Source organism: Mobula birostris, chromosome X, assembly GCF_030028105.1.
Source record: "Mobula birostris isolate sMobBir1 chromosome X, sMobBir1.hap1, whole genome shotgun sequence".
NCBI lineage: Eukaryota > Metazoa > Chordata > Chondrichthyes > Myliobatiformes > Myliobatidae > Mobula > Mobula birostris.
In genome coordinates this window covers 53933119-53954421 of record NC_092402.1, presented here as the reverse complement: position 1 = coordinate 53954421, position 21303 = coordinate 53933119, and the positions used below count along the sequence as shown (strand labels likewise).

General features: G+C 48.4%; 1 protein-coding gene across 1 annotated transcript; it reads right to left on the bottom strand.

The window, feature by feature from the left end:
- Positions 1–1245: 1245 nt before the first annotated feature.
- Positions 1246–17698, bottom strand: map3k12 (mitogen-activated protein kinase kinase kinase 12). The gene is made up of 12 exons (XM_072248637.1): positions 17505–17698; positions 17131–17322; positions 16419–16577; positions 14449–14607; positions 14124–14232; positions 13621–13730; positions 13246–13362; positions 6019–6132; positions 4628–5222; positions 4281–4348; positions 3697–3949; positions 1246–1872 (listed from the first exon to the last, which is right to left on the bottom strand). Exons 1-12 carry the CDS (start codon positions 17696–17698, stop codon positions 1771–1773), a joined length of 2172 nt encoding a protein of 723 aa, XP_072104738.1. The 3' UTR covers positions 1246–1770.
- Between the last annotated feature and the right edge of the window lie 3605 nt (positions 17699–21303).

The window sequence follows — 21303 nt, the reverse complement described above, 5'->3', positions numbered from 1 at the left end:
GTTGAATGCAGAGGACATAGTTTTGAGGTGAGAGTGGGAAAGAGATTTAATAGGGACCCGAGAGCAGACACAGGAGTGTAAGGGGCTGCTGTTTACTTGAATTTTCAGAAGGCCTCTGACAAAGTGCTGTATATCTTGCTAAGCAGCCTCATAAGAACCCATGGTATTACAGGAAAGATACTAGCATGGATAGAGCATTGGTTGATTGGCAGGAGGCAAAGAGTGGGAACAAAGGGAGCCTTTTCTGATTGGCGCAATCAGAGCCTCAGTGGAGGGGTAGGTAGTGTTGAGGAAGCAGGGAAGCTGCAGAACGACTTACACAGATTAGGAGAATGGGTAAAGAAGTAGCAGATGGAATATAGTGCAGGGAAAATTATGGTCATGCACTTTGGTAGAAGGAATAAAAGGGTAGGCTTTTTCTAAAGGGAGAAATTCAAATTCCAAACTAGCAAGGAGCTTGGAGTTCTTGTGCAGGATTCCCTAAAGGTTAATTTGCAGGTTGAGTCGGTGGTGAAGAAGGCAAAAGCAATGTTAGCGTTCATTTCAATAGGACTAGAATATAAAAGCAAGGATGTACTATAATGCTGAGGCTTTATAAGGCATTAGTCTGACTATAGCTTGAGCTGTTTTGGGCCTTTTGTCTAAGAAAGGATGTGCTGCCATTGGAGAGGGTCCAGAGGAGGTTGATGAAAATGATCCCAGGAATGAAAGGCTTTACATATGAGGAGCATTTGATGGCTCTTACTCACTGGAGCTTAGATAAATGAGGGAGGATCTCATTAAGTGTCGAGAGGCCTCAGAGTGGATGTGCAGGGGATGTTTCCTATGGTGAAGAAGTCTAGGACCAGAGGGCACAGCCTCAGAATAAAGAGACAGAGATGAGGTGGAATTTCTTTAGCTAGGGAGTGGTAAATCTGTGAAATTCATTGGAACAGGCAGCTGTGGATGCCAAGTTACTGGGTACATTTTAAGTCGAAAGCTGATAGGGTCTTGATAAGTCAGAGAATGAAAGGTAATGGGAAGAAGACAGGAGAATGGGGTTGAGAGGGAAATGGATCAGCCATGATCAAATGGTGGACCAGACTCGATGGGCCAAATGGCCTAATTCTGCTCCTATCTCTCATAGTCAGCAAAGGTATTGTACTGTTCCATGATCTACGGTCTCCCCCGTGCTCTCCCTCATCTCCTCCACCCCGCCACTCATACAGAGACATCACACACCACATGTTTGTCTAAAATTCTCGCATTTATTTTGTGTGTGTGTGTTGTCTGCGTGTGGAGAGGCAGCAGCCTCTCTCTCGCTTCTGTCTGTCTCTCTCTTTCTCACACTTCTCTCTCCCTCTCTCAGTCTCCCCCTCTCACTCTCCCTCCCCCTTTCCATGTGAAGGAGTGTTATCTGTCCAATGCATCTCCCCCTCTCACTCACACACACACACACACACACACACACACACACACACACACACACACACACACACACACACACACACACACACACACACACACACACACACCTGTGTGTATGGATTGGGGCTGTTGAACTTAGCACCTAAAATATATTTGTGTCCTCAGTGAAGAGATCGGGAGGGCGTCAAGTCCACGGCAGGTGGTGTGATCCCTGATTACACGCGTGTGGAGTGCTCTGTTCCGTCTCCATTCCAGCATTGGAAGCACGCGATAAGGTGGATGGTGTGGGGAAGGGAATAGAGGAGAAGAGACGGAGCAGTTCCATCCCAAACTTAAGTATATATAGGCCAGCCATTCCAGAGGCTACCATGAAGCGGAACTCCGGGGCTGAAGCAGCGTATCCACAGAAAGGCTGCTGTCCATGTCAGGCACACCGCAGTCCGAGTCCTCGCTGGGAGCAATGCCCTGTGGAGGAGACACCAGGATCAGTTTACAACACAGAGACAGAGACAGCCCTTTGACCCAATCCATCCACGATGACCCAGATCCCCATCCAAGCCAGTCCATTTGCCAGCGTTTGTCCCATGTCTCTCCAGGAGTTCCCAACCCGGCATTAAAAAGGTTGGGAAACCCTGATGTAAAGTTTTCCATTCACATCCTGTATGAGTGCCTTTTAAATGTTAATGCACAGTCTGAGCCTCAGAGTAGAACAGAGATGAGGAGGAATTTCTTTAGCCAGAGGGTGGTGAATGTGTCAAATTCACTGCCACAGGCGGCCATGGAGACCAAGTCATTAGGTCTGTTTAAAGCGGAGGCTAATAGGTTCTTGATTAGTCAGGGTGTCAAAGGTTATGGGGAGAAGACAGGAGAATGGGGTTGAGAGGGAAAATAAATCAGCCAGGATGAAATGGTGGAAAAGACTCGATGGAGTGAATGGCCTGATTCTGCTCCTTATGTCTCTGGCAGCTTGTACCATATGAAAAAAAGTTGCCTCTCACGTTCCTATTAAATTTCCCATCTCTAGTTCTTGATTCTCCACCCTTGGGGAAAAAGACTGTGCATTCACCCTATTGATGTCCCTCATAGTTTTATATACTTCTGTCTCCCACAAGGAATAAATTTCCAACCAGCCTAACTTCTTCATAAATCTCCTTCCTCATAAATCTCTTTCCTATAGCTGGGTCACCAGAGCTGAATACAGTACTGAAAATGTGACCCCTGCCCCCACAACATCTGGGCAGAGATACAGTTTAAACCCAGCAAACATGAGGTGACAAACACAAGAGATTCTGCAGGTGCAGGGAATCCAGAGTAACACATAAAATGCTCACAGAACTCAGCATCGGTGGAGACAGTCAACGCTTTGGGCTGAGACCCTTCATCAAGACTGGAACTCCAAGTGTGAGGTGTTGCACTTTGGGAGGTTAAATATAAGGGGAGAAGTTATAATTCATAGCAGGATCCTTAACAGCACTGATGTACAGAGGGATTTTGAACTCCAAGTCCACAGCTCCCTGAAAGTGGCCATGCAGGCAGGTGTACAGCATGCTTGCCTTCATTGGCCAGGGTGTTGAATGTGGAGGAGATGGGGTATTACATTGCAATTGTACAAGATGTGGGTGAGGCCACACTGGGAGTATCGTTTTGATCACCCTGTTATAGGAAAGGTCTTAACTGGAAAGAGTGCAGAGGAGATTCATGAGGATGTTGCTGGGACACAAGGGACTGAGTAATAGAGAAGGGTTGGGACTTTATTCCTTGGAGCATAGGAGATCGAGAGGGGTAGATTTAATGGGAACCTGAGGGCAACCTTTTCACCAGGCTATAAGGAGAGGTTGGACAAACTTGGGTTGTTTTCTGCAGTGGTAGAGGCTGAAGGAAGATCTGATAGAGGTTTATAAGATTTTGAGAGCCATTGGTAAGGTGGACATACATTTCCCCAGCAGGTACATTGACAACATTTAAAAGACACTTGGGCAGATATATATAGGATTATGGGCCAATCATGGGAAATGGGATTAACAGTTGGGAATCTGGGTTGGCATGGAGCAACAGGGCTGAAGGGCCTGTTCCCATGCTGTGTGACTCTATTAACATCTAAAAGAGGGTGTTGAATATAACAGTCAGGAAGTCCTGTTGCAGCTCTCTACCTCCCTCTCCTACCCTTCCCTTCACTCACTCCTCTCTATTCCCCTCCTTCCTCACCTTCTCACTTCCACCATCCTCTCCAGCATCCCACCCAGGATCCTGTCAGTCTCTCTACCCTGGGAAAAAGGCCCCAGGACCTACCTGAGGGAGCAGGGAGTCAGGGCAGATCCGGGAACAGTCGTGGTGGAGGACAGCCCCCCTCTCGGACAGACCGTCGGACAGAACTTCAGAGCCCAGGGAGTGGGGTTCATCTGATCTCTCCTCTCCCCTCTCCACCGTGTGGGCGCCAGGCAGTTCAGGGGAGAGTTCACTGCTGTTTCCCTCGTCTGAGACTGAACCGTTCTCTAGGCTGCAGGTGGAGAGGGAGGGGCAGGCACTGAAGTCGTGGTGGAGTCTGTGGGGTGGAGTCATGAGGGAGAAAGTGAGTGGATGTTTGAATCCCCATCCCCTCCCCTCCCACTTTGCCGCCATCACCCCTCACGCCTCCTGATCCCCACCTACACATTCCTCCCCAACCCGCAATCTCCTCCCTCCTTCCTTCCTCACCATCACTCCTCACAGCCGCCATTCCCCCTCCCTCCACACTCCATCCCTCTCACAGACCACTCCCTCCCATCTCCCCACAAACAATCCCTCAACACACACACACACACACACACACACACAGAGCGGCCGGTGTTAGAGATCTCCCTCCCCCTCACCGAAAACACAGGGCAACCTCTCACCTCTGTCTCCGTGGAAACTCCATCTCGCTGTCAACCTCTCCTTCCTCTTCCTCAGACGAGCAGAGTCTCTGCCAGAAGTTGGGGGAGAGGGTGGGGGTGTAAAGTGAGGGATATTCTTCATTGCTGACTCGACCTCTAACATCTGACACACTCCTACATCACCACCCACCCCAAGATGTCTGGAGATAACCAGAGGGGGTCACAGAGATAGGGAGGGTTCATATCCCTCCCTCCCACATCACCACCATCCCTCTATCCCTCTCCATGCCTCAACTTCCCTTCCCCTCCTCTTCCCATTCCCACTCCCCCTGCCCCCTTCCCACCCCTCCCTCACCCACTCCCATTACCTGTTTCCTTGATGTTAGGTCCTCGCCCCGGCCTGGCCCCTGGGCCTCGTTGCATCTGCCGGTGCCGGTAGGTTCCTGCCTCAGACCTCCGTTGTCTCCCCCTCCCTCCAAGGCACCAGGGCTACCTTCCATGCGCCCGTCCTGCTCTGTGGCCTGGTTCCTGGGCCCGGTCCCACTACCCAAGGCCTGGGCCCCCTCCTTGGCATCAGACCTGGAGCTCGGCTGTGGACCCAGGCCCTGGAGCCTACCACAGGCCGCAGGGCCCAAGGCCCCCCACAACAAGTCGGGGCTGGAGGAGTGCAAGGACCCAGGGAGGGGGCGCTGAGCGGGAGCCCTTGGGCATGGTGCAGGGGGAGGGGACAGTTTGGAGGAGCAGGGGCAGGACGAAACCCCCAGGCCTCCACAGAGTTCGGCCTCCCCTCGGCTGCCTCTGGTTGCCCCCCTCCGGCAGCGAGAATGGGGCCTGGGCCGGGTCCGGCCCCTGCCCGGGGAGCCCCCCTCTCCCCCATCCACCCTACTAGCTACAGACCCCCCTGCCCTTCTCCAGCGGCCCTCCGGCTTCGGCAGTGTGACCTCCGACCTCAGCAGGTCTGGCCTGAAACAGAGCAGAGAGCGAGAAGGTGTTAGGGTCAGAGGTCAGACTCAAAGACTTGCTGGGGTCAAAGTCCAGGTGGTCCCAACCTCTCAGCAGAGTAGGAGTGGCAGATAAAGTCAAGGGTCCCGGTCTGAGGTTGGGACTATAATGGAGGGGGCAAAGGTCAGGATCAGAGAGCCTGGTCTCTTAATGGGTGAAAGGTCCGAATGTGTGAGTGTCACGTCAGAAGTCAGGGGATTCTGGCCTCCAATGGGGAAGGAAGGGAGTGTTAGGGCCAAAGATCAAGGTTGGAGGTCCAGCCTAAAATGGAAAGTAAGAGAGTCAAGTTCAGGAGGTTAGGCCTGCAGCAAAAGGGCGAAGGTCAGGATTGGAGTTGGGTTTAAGTCAAAGCCCGTCCTGGGGGAGGGAGGTGTAATGAGCTTTGTCCCCTACATCCGCGCCCCCAACCCCCTCCTGAACCCTGACCAGTTGTAACTCCTTTTTCCCCTCTGACCCCTGACCTCCTCCCGTAACCACAACCCGCTCACTCCAACCTGTCGACCTTCTGCTGTGAACCCTGAACCTCTGATTCCCCAACCATGCCTTCTGGGTGATGATCTTTGCTGTAACCCCTGAACCTTCCTCCAGCCCAATGTCCTCCCCCCAAGCCATGACCCTTGATGCAGTGAACCTAACGGCTGTGACCTGACATCTTGTGACCCTGAACCTGCTGATGTACTTTGACCTCCAGCCCACTGGCCCCTTGCTGTGACCCTTGACCCACTGACCCCTGCCCTGCTGAGTTCAGTGCACTGACCTCTTGCTGTGCGTCAGGTGATGTTTCAGCAGAAGTTTATCAACAGAATTGGTCGGGCGGAGGTGGGGCGGCCGGAAAACCTTGGGATGTGTCTGGTCCAGAGCTTCCTCTCTCCTAAGGAAGGGGAGAGGGAAAGAACTTTAATATGGTGCTGGAGGGTTGTGGATGGAGAGAAGGGGAAGACAACGTGGAATTATGACATGGAAGCCATTAGTAAGACTTGGTTGCAGGAGGGGTAGAACAGGCAGCTCAATGTTCCAGGGTTCCATCAGCTTAGAGGGGGAGGCATTAAAGTAGTAGGGGTTATATTATTAGATAAAGATTCGTGTCAAATCAAACCAATGAGGATTGAGCTGGTGTCATCATGTTTCCAGCTCCAAAACAGCTTACCCACAACTGACTAACCCTAAATCATATGTCCTTGGAATGTGGGAGGAAACTGGAGCACCCAGAAGAAAATTTCATGGCACAGTGAGAACGTACAAATTCCTTCCAGACAGTGACAGGAATTGAACTCCGATCGTAGAGTTGGCTCCTGTAAAGAGATTGTACTAATCGCTACGCTTCTGTGCCTCCCAGTCAGGGAATATGCTCAGACTGGAGGGCTCATCTACTGAGGCATAATGAGTGGAACTGAAGAATGAAAAAGGGATGACCACATTAATGGGATTATATTACAGATTAGCCAATGGTCCACGGGATTTACAGGAGCAAATTTGTAGAGAAATAGCAGATAATTGTAAGAAAAATAAAGCTTGTGATAGTAGGTGATTTTAACTTTCCACATATTGACTGGGTATCAGAAAAGACCTGGCAAGTGGATTGGGGCAGGTTGTTGTCTGGCAGAGACATGCTTGGTACAGTACTAATAAAAAGTATTCAACTCCCCCCCACCCCCGGGAAGTTTGCATGTTTTATTGTTTTACAACATTGAATCACAGTGGATTTAATTTGGCTTTTTTGACACTGATTAATAGAAAAAGACTTTCATGTCAAAGTGAAAACAGTGAAAACATCTCTACAAAGTGATTTAAATTGATTGCAAATATAAAACACAATATAATTGATTACATAAATATTCACCCCCTTCAAGTCAGTATTTAGTAAATGCATCTTTGGTAGCAATTACAGCCTTGAGCCTGTGTGGATAGGTCTCTATCAGCTTTAGATATCCGGACACTGCAATTTTCCACATTCTTTTTTACAAAACTGCTCAAGCCCTGTCAGATAACATGAGGATCGTGAGGGAACAGCCCTTGAAGTCCAACCACAAATTCCCAATTGGATTGAGGTCTGGATTCTGACTTGGCCACTCCAAGGTTAACTTTGTTGTTTTTAGCCTTTCCTGTGTAGCTTTGGCTTTACGCTTGGGGTCATTGTCTTGCTGGAAATCAAATCTTCTCCCAAGTCACAGTTCTCTTGAAGACTGCATCAGGTTTTCCTCCAGGAATTTGCTGCATTCATTTTGCCCTCTACCTTCACAAGCCTTCCAGGGCCTGCTGCAGTGAAGCATCCCCATAGCATGATGCAACCACCATGCTTCACACTAGGGATGGTGTATTTTTGATGATGTGCTGTTGTTTGGCTTACACCAGACATAGCATTTAACTTGATGGCCAAAAATCTCAATTTTGGTTTCAGACCATAGAACCTTCTTCCAGCTGACTTCAGAGTCTCCCACATGCCTTCAGGCAAACTCTAACTGAAATTTCAAGAGTTTTTTTCCAACAGTGGCTTTCTCTTTGCCACCCTCCCATAAAGCTGCGACTGGTGAAGAACCCGGGCAACAGTTGTTGTTTGCGCAGTCTCTTCCATCTCAGCCTCTGAAGCTTGTAACTCCTCCAGAGTTGTCATATGTCTCTTAGTGGCCTCCCTCACTAGTCCCCTTCTTGCACGGTCACTCAGTTTTTGAGGACAGCCTGGCCTAGGTAGATTTACAGCTGTGCCATATTCTTTCCATTTCTTGATGATTGACCTAACAGTACTCCAAGAGATATTCACTTGAAAAATTGAATGGAAGTTTTTCTTGCATCCATCTCCTGACTTGTGCTTTTCAATAATCTTTTCACGAAGTTGCTTGGAATGTTCTTTTGTCTTCATGGTGTAGTTTTTGCCGGGATACTGACTCACTAGCAGTTGGACCTTCCAGACACACGTGTATTTTTACTACAATAAATTGAAACACCTTGACTGCACAGGGGTAATCTCCATTTAACTAATTATGTGACTTCTAAAACCAATTGGCTGCACCAGTGATGATTTGGTGTGTCATATTAAAGGGGGTGAATACTTATGCAATCAATTATTTTGTGTTTTATATTTATAATTAATTTAGATCACTTTGTAGACATCTATTTTCAGTTTGACACGAAAAAATTCTTCTTTTGATCAGTGTCAAAAAAAGCCGAATTAAATCCACTGTGATTCAATGTTGTAAAACAATAAAACATGAAAACTTCCAAGGGGGATAAATACTGTTTATAGGCACTGTAAGTGGGAGGCCTTCAAAAGTGAAATATTGAGAGTACAAAGCTTTTATGTTTCTGTCAGAATAAAAGGAAAGGCTAACAGGTCTTGGGAACCTTAGTCTGAGAGATCGTGAGACCCTGGTTTGAGAAGAAGGAGGTGCATAGCAGGTGTAGGCAGCAAGTGGAAAATGAAGTATTTGAGGAATGCAAGAAATGCAAGAGAACACTTTAAGAAAGAAATCAGGAAAGCTAAAAGAAGGTATGAGGTTGCTGTATCAGACAAGGTGAAGGAGAATCCCAAGGGCTACTTCAGATATATTAAGAGCAAAAGGATAGCAAGAGACATAACTGGTCCACTGGAAGAATAGAGTGATTACCTATGTGCAGAGTTGAAAGAGATGGGGGAGACCATAAGTGGATTTTTTGCACCTGTATTTACTCAGGAGACAGATAGAGTCCATAGAAGTGAGGTGAAACAATAAAGAAGTCATGGACCATATACAGATTACAGGAGAGGAGGTGCTTGTTGTCTTGAGGCAAATTAAGGTGGATAAATGCCAAGGGCCTGGCAAGGTTTCCCCATGAACTTTGTGGGAGGCAAGTGCAGGAACCCTGGCACAGATATTTAAAGTGTCCTTAGCCACTGACGAGGGGTTGGAGGATAGCTAATGTTCTGTTGTTCAAGAAAGGCTCTAAGTATAAGTGGGGAATTTATAGGCTGGTGAGCCTGACATCAGTAGTTGGTGAAGGCAGGGCCATGGATATTGTCCACATGCACTTTAGTAAGGCATTTGACAAGGTCCTGAATGGGAGGTTGGTCAGGAAGGTTCAGTCACTTGGCATTCAAGATGAGGTAGTAAACTGGATTAAACTTTGGCATTGTGGGAGAAGACAGAGAGTGGTAGTAGACGCTTGCCTCTCTGACTGGAGCCCTGTGACTAGTGGAGTGCCGTAGGGATCGGTGCTGGGTCCGTTGTTGTTTGTCATCTAAATCAACGATCTGGATGATAATGTGGTTAATGGGATCAGCAAATTTGTGAATGACACCAAGATTGAGGGTGTACTGGACAACGAAAAAGACTAATCAGTGGGATCTTGACCAGCTGGAAAAATGGCAGATGAGATTTAATGCAGACAAGTGTGAGGTGTTGCACTTTGGGAGGACCAACCAGAGTAGGTCTTACACTGTGAATGGTAGGGCACTGAGGATCTGGGAATACAGGTACATAATTAGTTGAAAGTGGTGTCACAGCTAGATAAGGTTGTAAACAAAGCTTTTGGCTCATTGGCCTTCATAAATCAAAGTATTGAGTACAGGAGATGGGATGTTATATTGAAATCGTATGAGGGCTGATTTGGAGTATTGTGTGCAGGTTTAGTCACCTAGCTACAAGAAAGATGTAAACAAGGTTGAAAGAGTGCAGAGAGGGGAAACATCCTCACTCAGAGGGTGGTGCAGGAGTGGAACGAGCTGTCAGTGGAAGTGGTGGATGCGGGTTCGATTTCAACATGTATGAAAAGTTTGGATAAGTACAATGGGTGGGTGAGGGCAAGGAGAGAGGTGGGAGAGGAGGGGTAGAAGAGGAAAAGAGAGTGTTTTAGTATAGTGGCGAGGGTGAGGGGCAGAGCAGGTGGGGTTAAGGGTCAAGCAAAGAGTGGTGAGTGGTGAGTGGTGAGTGGTGAAAGAGCTGAAACAGCTGGGGTAAAGGTGGGGGCGGGGGGGCAAGGATGGGTAGGGTAAAATCAGAGCAGAAGATATAAAAGAAAGAGAAATGAGGGTGATGTTTAGTGAGGAGGAGGACAGAGATGAGGGGGAGAAGGAGTATGAGTAAATCTTCTCTGAACATCTCACAACACATCAACATTATTCCTTCAGTAAGGAGACTGATAGTTATGGGCAGAGTTGGCAAAGTTGAGGGATGGAGTACATCCTAAAAATTTCCACCTTTTGGGTTGGCTTTGTACACCATCCCCCAAATGTATTCAGCCAGTCCCGACTAGGGCACCCAATCCAGGGTCTATCCTGACACCAAGATATTTTTCAATGTTGCCGGGACTTTTAAATGAAATTTTCTTCCATTACGACTCCAGTTATTGATGGAATTAAAAATAAAAGTTTTATTTTTACATTCCATACAAAATCCTGCAGTCTTATTCCTAGGAGCATAGGAGACTGAGGAGTGACATTGAGGGACATAGATAAGATGCCTTTTTCCAGGGTTGGAGAATCAAGAACCAGAAGGCACAGGTTTAAGGTGCTCAAGGATTATAAAGAATGTAAAAAGAATCTTAAGAAAGAAATTAGAAAAGCTAAAAGAAGATATGAGGTTGCTTTGGCAAGTAAGGTGAAAATAAATCCAAAGGGTTTCTACAATTATATTAATAGCAAAAGGATAATGAGGGATAAAATTGGTCCCTCAGAGAATCAGAGTGGACAGCTATGTGCGGAGCCAAAAGAGATGGGAGAGATGTTGAACAATTTCTTTTCTTTGGTATTCACTAAGGAGAAGGATATTGAATTGTGTAAGGTAAGGGAAACAAGTAGGGTAGTTATGGAAACTATGTGATTAAAGAAGAGGAAGTACTGGCGCTTTTAAGGAATATAAAAGTGGATAAGTCTCTGGGTCCTGACAGGATATTCCCTAGGACCTTGAGGGAAATTAGTGTAGAAATAGCAGGGGCTCTGACAGAAGTATTTCAAATGTCATTAGAAACGGGGATGGTGCCAGAGGATTGGTGTATTGCTCATGTGGTTCCATTGTTTAAAAAGGGTTCTAAGAGTAAACCTAGCAATTACTGGCCTGCAAGTTTGACGTCAGTGGTGGGTAAATTAATGGAAAGTATTCTTAGAGATGGTATATATAATTATCTGGATAGACTGAGTCTGATTAGGAACAGTCAACATGGATTTGTGCGTGGAAGGTCATGTTTGACAAATCTTATTGAATTTTTTGAAGAGGTTACTAGGAAAGTTGATGAGGGTAAAGTGGTGGATGTTGTCTATATGGACTTCAGTAAGGCCTTTAACAAGGTTCCACACGGATGGTTAGTTAGGAAGGTTCAATTGTTAGGTATTAATATTGAAGTAGTAAAATGGATTCAACAGTGGCTGGATGGGAGATGCCAGAGAGTAGTGGTGGATAACTGTTTGTCAGGTTGGAGGTCGGTGACTAGTGGTGTGCCTCAGGGATCTGTACTGGGTCCAATGTTGTTTGTCATATACATTAATGATCTGGATGATGGGGTGGTAAATTGGATTAGTAAGTATACAGATGATACTAAGATAGGTGGCGTTGTGGATAATGAAGTAGGTTTTCAAAGCTTGCAGAGAGATTTAGACCACTTAGAAGAGTGGGCTGAAAGATGGCAGATGGAGTTTAATGCTGATAAATGTGAGGTGCTACATTTTGGTAGGACTAATCAAAATAGGACATACATGGTAGATGGTAGGGCATTGAGGAATGCAGTAGAACAGAGTGATCTAGGAATAATGGTGCACAGTTCCCTGAAGGTGGAATCTCATGTGGATAGGGTGGTGAAGAAAAATTTTGGTATGCTGGCCTTTATAAATCAGAGCATTGAGTATAAAAGTTGGGATGTAATGTTAAAATTGTGCAAGGCATTGCTGAGGCCAAATTTGGAGTATTGTGTACAGTTCTGGTCACCGAATTATAGGAAAGATGTCAACAAAATAGAGAGAGTACGGAGGAGATTTACTAGAATGTTACCTGGGTTTCAGCACCTAAGTTACAGAGAAAGGTTGAATAAGTTAGGTCTTTATTCTTTGGAGCATAGAAGGTTGAAGGGGGACTTGATAGAGGTATTTAAAATTATGAGGGGGATAGATAGAGCTGACATAGATAGGCTTTTTCCATTGAGAGTAGGGGAGATTCAAACAAGAGGACATGAGTTGAGAGTTAAAGGGCAAAAGTTTAGGGGTAACATCAGGGGGAACTTCTTTACTCAGAGAGTGGTAGCTGTGTGGAACGAGTTTCCAGTAGAAGTGGTTGAGGCTGGTTTGATTTTGTCTCTTAAAAAAAAACTGGATAGGTATATGTACAGGAAAGGAATGGAAGGTTATGGGCTGAGTGCAGGTAGATGGGACTAGGTGAGAGTAAGAGTTCGGCACGGACTAGAAGGGCCGAGATGGCCCGTTTCCGTGCTGTAATTGTTATATGGTTATATGGTAAGGTGAGAGGGGAGAGGTATAATAGGAACCCAAAGGCCAATGTCTTCACCCAGAGGGTGGTCTCTATATGGAACGAGCTGCCAGAGGAAGTGATTGAGACAGGTACATTAACATTTAGAAGGCACTTGGACAGGTACATGGATAGGGAAAGTTTAGAGGGATACGGGTTAAACACAGGCAAATGGGACTGGGTTAGATGGAATCTTGGTCATCATGGACCAATTAGGCCAAAAGGTCCGTTTCTGTGCTCTGTAACTGTATAGAGTGTAATACAGTCCACATTGCTCCAGACATGGTCTCAACCACCCACCCATCTCAGGAATGGACCCAGCATTCCCTCAGCAAGAAGATGTGCCCTCCCTTCTTGTCTCACAAGACTTCTGCAATCAGTTCCCATCACAGGGGCAGTCCCACTGACCGTGTGGGACTCCCTGTACGTGGGATAGCTCGGCTCATCCAAGAGGGATGGGGCATCCAGCCAAGATGTCCCAAGAATACTCCATCCTAGCACAGGATGGGATTTGGCCCCAGGAACCACCACGTTACCCGCTTCCCCACTCAAGCTCTGACCTGAGTAACTCCCTCTCCTTTAGCTCCAGTTGCAACATGACGGCGTTGAGCTCCATGTAGAGATTGTTGGCTCGTTCCAGCTTCCGCTCATAGTGTTCACGGATGTCCAGGGCATGTCTTCAGATCAGGAAAAGAGGGGAGAGGTGATCAGAGATGGAAACATTGTGCCATATAAGCACCCAGTCACATAAAGATCCTGATCACATCACCTCATGTTGTACTGTGTACTGCATCTGCCCTGCATTATGCTGCGTAATGTATAACACGGTCACCCCCTCCACCCCGTTCTATGTCTGGCACCTGGCACCTGGCCTGTGTTGTACTATGTAACGTGTCACCCACCCCACCATGGCAGGCTGAAACCTGAGGATCCACCTGAGCTCTTCACGCCTCCTGCGCACCAGTTCCTCATCCAGCCGGTGAAGGCACGTCCCCTCGGTCTTGATCTTTTCAAAATGCTGCTTCACCTCCTGTCGCCACTCGGCCTGGGGACGGGGAGGGACGGGGGCAGAGGGATTAAAGATAAAAGATGAGCTCTATTTGTCACACGTACATTGAAACATACAGTGAAATGCATTCTGCGCATCAACCGCCAACACAGTCCGAGGATGGTGCTGGGGGCAGTCCGCAAGTGTCGCCACGTTTCTGGTGCCAACAAAGAATGCCCACAACTCACTAGCCTAACCCGTACGATTTTGGAATGTGGGAGGAATCCCACACAGTCACTGGGAGAGCGTACAAACTCTTTACAGACAGTAGAGGGAACTGAACCTGGGTCTCTGGCGCTGTAAAGCAGTACGATAACTGTAACGTCCTCTTCTCCTCCCTCCACCTCTCCCCGCTCTAACCCTTCTCTCCTCCCCTCCTACACCCTGTACCTGGGACTGGAAATAGGTCTCCTGTGGGGTGCCCAACACGTCAGCTGAGGCGATGTCGAGGTGGAGGAGAATCTGGCGGAAGGAAGGTCGATTCCTCGGCTTCCCATTCCTGCAGTGGCGAGGAGGGAGGATTCAGTGGAGTGGAGGGCAGACTTAAAGAGGAGGGGTGGAAAGGGGAAGAGTGGTATCAGGGGTGGTTACTGCAGGTAGGGGGCAGGGATGGTGAGGAGGGGCAAGAGTGAATCAATGGGGAGGGAGGGTAGGGTGGTGAGGAGGGAGGAGAGGAGTATGATGAAGGACCACCACACCGAGAGATGAGACTCACCAGCACTGCGTCAGGAGCAGTTTGAATCCATCAGGACAGCCCGTGGGGACAGGAAGGTGGAGACTGTTGCTGCCAACACCCCAAATGATGGCAGACGAATCAACGTCCTTGTAGGGGATCTCCCCCGTCAGCAACTCCCATAGAACCACACCAAAAGACCTGCGGACAGTGAAGTCCATCACACCAACAACAAATAAGTCTCCCTATCCCTGGGTCAGGCCCACACCGGGTGCACCGTGCACAGTTCCCGTCTCCCTATCCCTGGGTCAGACCCACACCGGAAGCACTGTGCACAGTTCCCATCTCCCTATCCCTGGGTCAGATCCACACCGGGAGCACCGTGCACAGTTCCCGTCTCCCTATCCCTGGGTCAGACCCACACCGGAAGCACTGTGCACAGTTCCCATCTCCCTATCCCTGGGTCAGATCCACACCGGGAGCACCGTGCATAGTTCCTGTCTCCCTATCCCTGTGTCAGACCCACACCGGGAGCACTGTGCACAGTTCCCGTCTCCCTATCTCTGAGTCAGACCCACACTGGGGGCACCGTGCACAGTTCCCGCCTCCCTGTGCCTGGGTCAGACCCACACCGGGAGCACCGTGCACAGTTCCCATCTCCCTATCCCTGTGTCAGACCCACACCGGGAGCACCGTGCACAGTTCCTGTCTCCCTATCTCTGAGTCAGACCCACACCGGGAGCACCATGCACAGTTCCCATCTCTGTATCCCCAGATCAGACCCACACTGGGAGCACCGTGCACATTTCTCAATGTCATAGGTGGGAAAAGGGAGGAGGTCCTGAAGGGAGAATATTGGGAGCTAGGTAGGAAGCTGAAAAACAGAACCTCTGGATTACTGTCTGTGCCATGTGCAAGTGAGGGTAAGAAAAGGACAATTTGGCAAATGAATGTGTGGCTGAGGAACTGGTGCAAGGGGTAGGGCTTCAGATTTCTGGATCATTGGGATCTCTTTTGAGGAAGATATGACCTGTACAAAAAGGATAGGTTCACAACTACTTGAGGGGGACCAATACCCTTGAAGGCAGGTTTACTAGAGCTGTAGGGGAAGGTTTAAACTGGAAGGTTTGATAGGTGGACGGGAACCAGAGTGATAAGTCAGTTGTTGGGGCAGTTGGTCTATAGGCAGATGCAGCCTGTAGAGAGACTGTGAGGAAGGATAGAAAGTTAGCAGGGCAAAACCGCAGTCAGTTGGGATGGTTTGAAGTGTGTCTATTTTAATGCAAGTGATGGACTTAGAGCACGGGTCAGTAGCTGGAGCTACAATGTTGTGACCACTACAGAGACTTGTCTGTACAAGGGCAGAAAAAGCTGCTGGATCTTCTGGGGTTTAGATGTTTCCAAAGGGACAGGGAGGGAGGTAAAAGAGATGGGGGAGTGCCGTTGCTAATCTGGAATAGTACCACAGATGCAGAAAGGGAGGACATCCTGGAGGGATTGTCCACTGTACTAGGTCAGTGTGGGTGGACGTCAGAAACAGGAAGGAACAATCACTCTGTTGGGAGTATTCCATAGACATCCCAATAGCAACAGACACACTGAGGAGCTGATAGGGAGGCAGATTTTGGAAATGTGCAAAAGTAACAGGGTTGTTGTCATGGGGGACTTCAACCTCCCAAATATTGATTGGCACATCCTTAGTGCAAAAGGTTCAGATGGAGCAGAATTTGCCCCATTCCTGACACAATATATGGACAGGGGACTATAGGAGAGACCATTCTACATCTGGTGCTAGGCTCACACCGGGAGCACAGTGCAATTTCAGTTTGCCTCCTCCACTGCACCACCACTCCCCCCCCCATCCTCCACTGCTGGTGACCCTGGTCCGGGCTGATAAGACTGCTCCAATGATCTCCCTTCTCTGGTGACCTCTGTTCCATCAGATTTTGCACAAGTGACCTCCCATCCACAGTGACCCCATTGCCTTCCCCTCTCTGGCATTTGCCACTCACCAGATATCCACCTTCTCTGATACTGGCTCATTGCGAATCACCTCGGGAGCCATCCAGGCCACAGTGCCGGCAAACGACATCTTGGTGCTCTTGTCACTCAGCTCTTTGGACGTTCCAAAGTCGGAAATCTTCACCACATCGTCGGAGGTGATCAGCATGCTGTGGCAAAGAGGGCAGGGTTGGTAATGGGGTCAGTAACGGGGACTGTAATGAGGCCCCTAACAGGGTTTGTAATGAGAACTGTAACAAAGTCTGCAAACAGGCTCTGTAATGCAAGGGGAAATTGGGTCAGTAAGTAATGAGGGACAGTAACTGGGATGAAGAGGGTCAGTAACAAGTACAGTATTAGGAATGGGGCACAACACTACTCTCCTGCTCCCCCTCACTCATCCCTCGGATGCTCCTTGGGAACAATCCCCCAACCATCTCTCCCCAACCCCAGGCATTTGTCTGTCCCTGGTGATGTTTACATCTACCCCCCCACCACCCTCCTTCCCTGTGTCTGTCCATGGGAACTTCCCTCCACCCTCCTGCCTCTCAGCCTGTCCCTGCAAATCATCCTCCCCACCCTCCTGTTCCTCGGTCCAATCGTAGGGACTATATACCCACCCCAATGTTGTGCCTGTTCCTGGCAACCATCCAACCCCACCCTTCGGTCCCCGGAAACTTTCTCCTCTCCCCCAACCTCCCTCCCCCTCCTTGCTCCACCTACTTGGGTGACTTGAGGTCTCGGTGGATGATCTTGTGGAGGTGCAGATAGTTCATGCCTCCAGCGATCCCCATCGACCAGTCGACCAAGAGGGAGGGGGCGACCTTCCTGCCTGCCCTCAGCACCTCGTAGAGCTGCCCCTGTGCACAGTACTCCATGATGATGCAGTAACAGGGGGCCTGGGTGCACACACCCCTGCGATAGAGACAGAGGGGCAACAGTCAGCGTGTGTGCGAGAGACAGAGGGAACCGTGCATGCTATTGGGGGGGGGGGAAGTGTGCAGGAGAGAGGAGAGGGCGCCCATGCAACAGAGGGAGAGGGGAGAAGAGGGAGTGGGGTGACACGGAGGGAGGAGAGAGGGTTACGTTGAACGTACTTGAAGGTGATGATGTTGGGGTGCTTAAGCTTGCGGAGATGTTTGATCTCCGTCTCCTTCCGGTCTCGGACCTTCTTCACGGCGACCTCCTCTCCGCGGAAGCGTCCCAGGAAGACGGCTCCCTGTGCCCCGCTCCCCACCCACTGCAGCTCCGAGATCTCTTCGAAGGGAACTTCCCAGCATTCTGCTGACATGAAGCAATTGGTTACTGCAGGGTGGGAGAAAGGGGGGGTGAGAACGAAGGGGCAGAGTGTGCGCGGGATGGGGAGACAGAGAGAGTGGGGTGTTGGGGAGACAAAAATTGGGGGAGATGAGAAAGCAGGGCAGTGACATTTTGTGTGCCACAGTTCCTGAGGAGACACTGGATTGTGTAGAAGGAGAGAGAGTTTAAAAGAAGTGTGTGGGGGCAGTTGGTATATTTTGCGTGCCACAGTTCCCAAGGAGACTTTGGAGTGCGTAGAGGGAGAGAGAGCTTAAAGGAAATGAACGGGTGCAATCAGCACATTTTGTGCGCCACAATTCCCGACAAGACTTTGGATTGCGTTGAGGGAGAAAGAGCTCAAAAGAAGCCAGCGGGGGTAGTCAGTACATTTTGTGCGCCACAATTCCCAAGGAGACTTTGGATTGCGTTGAGGGAGAATAAGTTCAAAAGAAGCCAGCGGGGGCAGTCAGTACATTTTGTGCGCCACAATTCCCAAGGAGACTTTGGATTGCAATAAGGGAGAATGAGTTCAAAAGAAGCCAGCGGGGGCAGTCGGCTCATTTTGCACACCGCAGTTCCCCAGGAGACATTGGATTGCATAGAGGGAGGAGGAGTTTAAGTGAAGTGAGCAGGGGCAGCCAGTACATTTTGCGCACCACAGTCCTGAGGAGATGTCATATTGCGTAGACGGAGAGAGTGTTTAAAAGAAGCAAGTGGGGACAGTCAGCAAATCTTGTGCGCCACAGTTCCAGAAGGAGACTTTGGATTGCGTAGAGGGAGAAAAATTTTAAAAGAAGCGAGCAGGCCACATTTTGCATGCTGCAGTTCCTGAGGAGACTATGGATTGCGCATAATTAGGCATTTGACAAGGTCTAATAAAAAGAAGTTAGGTTTAAGTGGAGCGGCCATTGTGAGAGTCGGCCAGAGTTAAAGTGGGGAGTTGAGACATTGGCTCATTGAGGCTTCAACAAGGAGAGGCATAGGCCATATTTTTTTTTCCATTACTTATTCTTTCTTCATTTCTTATTGCACATTTAGAGCAGAGGGGATGCCAGGCAGGTTAGAGGAATGCTCCTCTTGCAGGATGTGGGAAAGTAGGGAGACCTCCAGTGTCCCCGACCACTACACCTGGAAGAAGTGCATCCATCTGCAGCTTCTAACAAACTGTGTTGAGAAGCTGGAGCTGGACCTGGATGAACTGCAGATCATTCAGGAGGCTGACAGGATGATAGATAGGACATACAGGGGGTAGGTGCACCCAAGGTGCAAGACACAGGTAACTGGGTGACTGTCAGGAGAGGGAAAGAGGAGAGGCAGCCAGTGTCAAGTACCCCTGTGGCCATTCCCCTCAAGTAATAGGTATACCGCTTTGGATACTGTTGGGGAGGGAGTGTGGATGACCTGGCAGAGGAAAGCCATAGTGTTCAGATCTCTGACACCAAGTCTGGCTCTGTGGCTCAGAAGGGAATGGGGAGAAGAGGTGAGTTGTAGTGAAACGGGATTCATTGGTTAGGGGAACAGTAAGGACGTCCTTCCCAGATGGTATGTTGCCTCCCGGGTGCCAGTGTCCGGGACATCTCGGATCGAGTCCTCAGCATTCTTAAGTGGGAGGGTGAACAGCCAGAGGTCGTGGTCCACATTGATACCAATCAGATGGTTAGTAAGATTGAGGAGGTCCTGCAAATTGAGTTCAGGGAATTTGGTACTAAGTTAAAGCGCAGGATTTCCAGGGTTGTGATCTTGGGATTGCTACCTTGGCCACATGCTAGTGAGGCCAGAAATAGGAAGATTATACAGTTTAACACGTGGCAGAGGAGATGGTATAGGAGGGAGGGCTTCAGATTTTTAGATCATTGGGCTCTTTCCCAGGGAAGGTGGAACCTATACAGAAGGGACAGTTTGCACCTGAACTGGAGGAGGACTAATATCCTAGCAGGAACGTTTGGTAGTGCCGCACAGGGGGTTTAATCCGGAGTCATAGGAGTACGGGAACCAGAGCAGAACAGATGGTGGAGAGGTTGTAGAGAAAGATGTTATTAGGCCTACAGTACGTACAAGGTCAGGAATGAAGAGGTTGAGCGTGGTGGGACTAATGTTCTGAGCTGCGAATATTTCAATGCAAGGAGTGTTGCAGGAAAGGTGGATGAGCTCAGGACATGGATCAGCACATGGAATTATGACATTGCAGCCATTAGTTAGACTTGGTTGCAGACGAGACAGGACTGGCAACTCAGCGTTCTGTGGTTCCGTTGTTTTAGACGTGACAGAGCAGGAGGGATTAAAGGGGGAGGGAGGAATGGCATTACTAGTCAGGGAAAATGTCACAGCAGTGCTCAATCAGGACAGACTGGAGAGCTCAACTAATGACACTTTATGGGTAGAACTGAGGAATAGGAAAGGTATGACAATGTTAGTGGGATTATATAACAGACCACCCAATGGTCTGGGGGATTTAGAGGAACAAATTTGTAGAGGGATCGCAGACTGTTGGAAAAAACATAAGGTTGTGATAGTAAGTGATTTTAACTTTCCACATACTGACTGGGACTGTCATACTGTAAAAATGACTGGATGGGATAGGGTTTGTCAAATGTGTACAGGGAAGTTTCTTTAATCAGTACAAAGAAGTCCAAACTACAATACTAGAGAGTGCAATACTAGATCTCCTATTAGGGAATGAGGCAGGCAAAGTGACAGAAGTTTGTGTAGGGAAACACTTTTCATCTCGTGACCATAATGCCATTAGTTTCAAGTTAAATATGGAAAAGAATAGGTCTGGTCCTTAGGTTGAGATTCAAAATTGGAGAAATTAATGGTATCAGAAAGGATCTGTCAAGTGTGGACGGAGACAAGTTGTTTTATGACAAAGGCATACTTGGTAAGTGAGAGGTCTTCAAAAGTGAAATTTTGAGATGCAGAGTTTGTACGTTCCTGTCAGAATAAAAGGCAAGGATAATAGGCTTAGGGAACCTTGGTTTTCCTGAGATATGGAGGACCTGGTTAAGAAAAAAAGGAGGTGCGTCGCAGGTATAGGCAGGTAGGAACAAATGAGTTGTTTATGAAGTGTAAGAAATGCAAGAGCACTCTTAAGAAAGAAGTCAGGAGGGCTAAGAGAAGACATGAAGTTGCTGTAGCGGTCAAGGTGAAGGAGAATCCTAAGGACTTCTACAGATACATTCAGAGCAAAAGGATAGCAAAGGACAATGAATTTTTTGCATCTGTATTTACTCGGGAGACAGACAGAGAGACTGTAGAAGTGAGGTAACACAGCAGTGAGGTCATGGACCCTATACAGATTACAGAGGTGGTGTTTGCTGTCCTGATGCACATTAGGGTGGATAAATCCCCAGGGACTGACAAGGTGTTCCCTCGTACCCTGTTGGAGGCTAATGCAGAAATTGCAGGGGCCCTAGCAGAGATTTTTAAAACATGACGTGCCAGAGGATTGGAGGATAGCTAATGTTGTTCGGCTGTTTAAGAAAAGCTCTAAGGAAATTATTGGCCAACGAACATCAGTAGCAGGAAGGTTATTTGAAGGTATTCTAAGGGACCAAATATATATGGGTATTTGGATAGACACAGATTGATTGGGAATAG

Coding starts and splice junctions, on each gene's coding strand:
- map3k12 (XM_072248637.1), bottom strand. CDS start 17,698: ATGTCAGCAGAATGCTGGGAAGTTCCCTTCGAAGAGATCTCGGAGCTG. Junction 13,363..13,620: donor AGGAGGCGTGAAGAGCTCAG/GTGGATCCTCAG, acceptor CCTGATCTGAAG/ACATGCCCTGGACATCCGTG. Junction 6,133..13,245: donor AAGGAGAGGGAGTTACTCAG/GTCAGAGCTTGA, acceptor CCCCTTCCTTAG/GAGAGAGGAAGCTCTGGACC.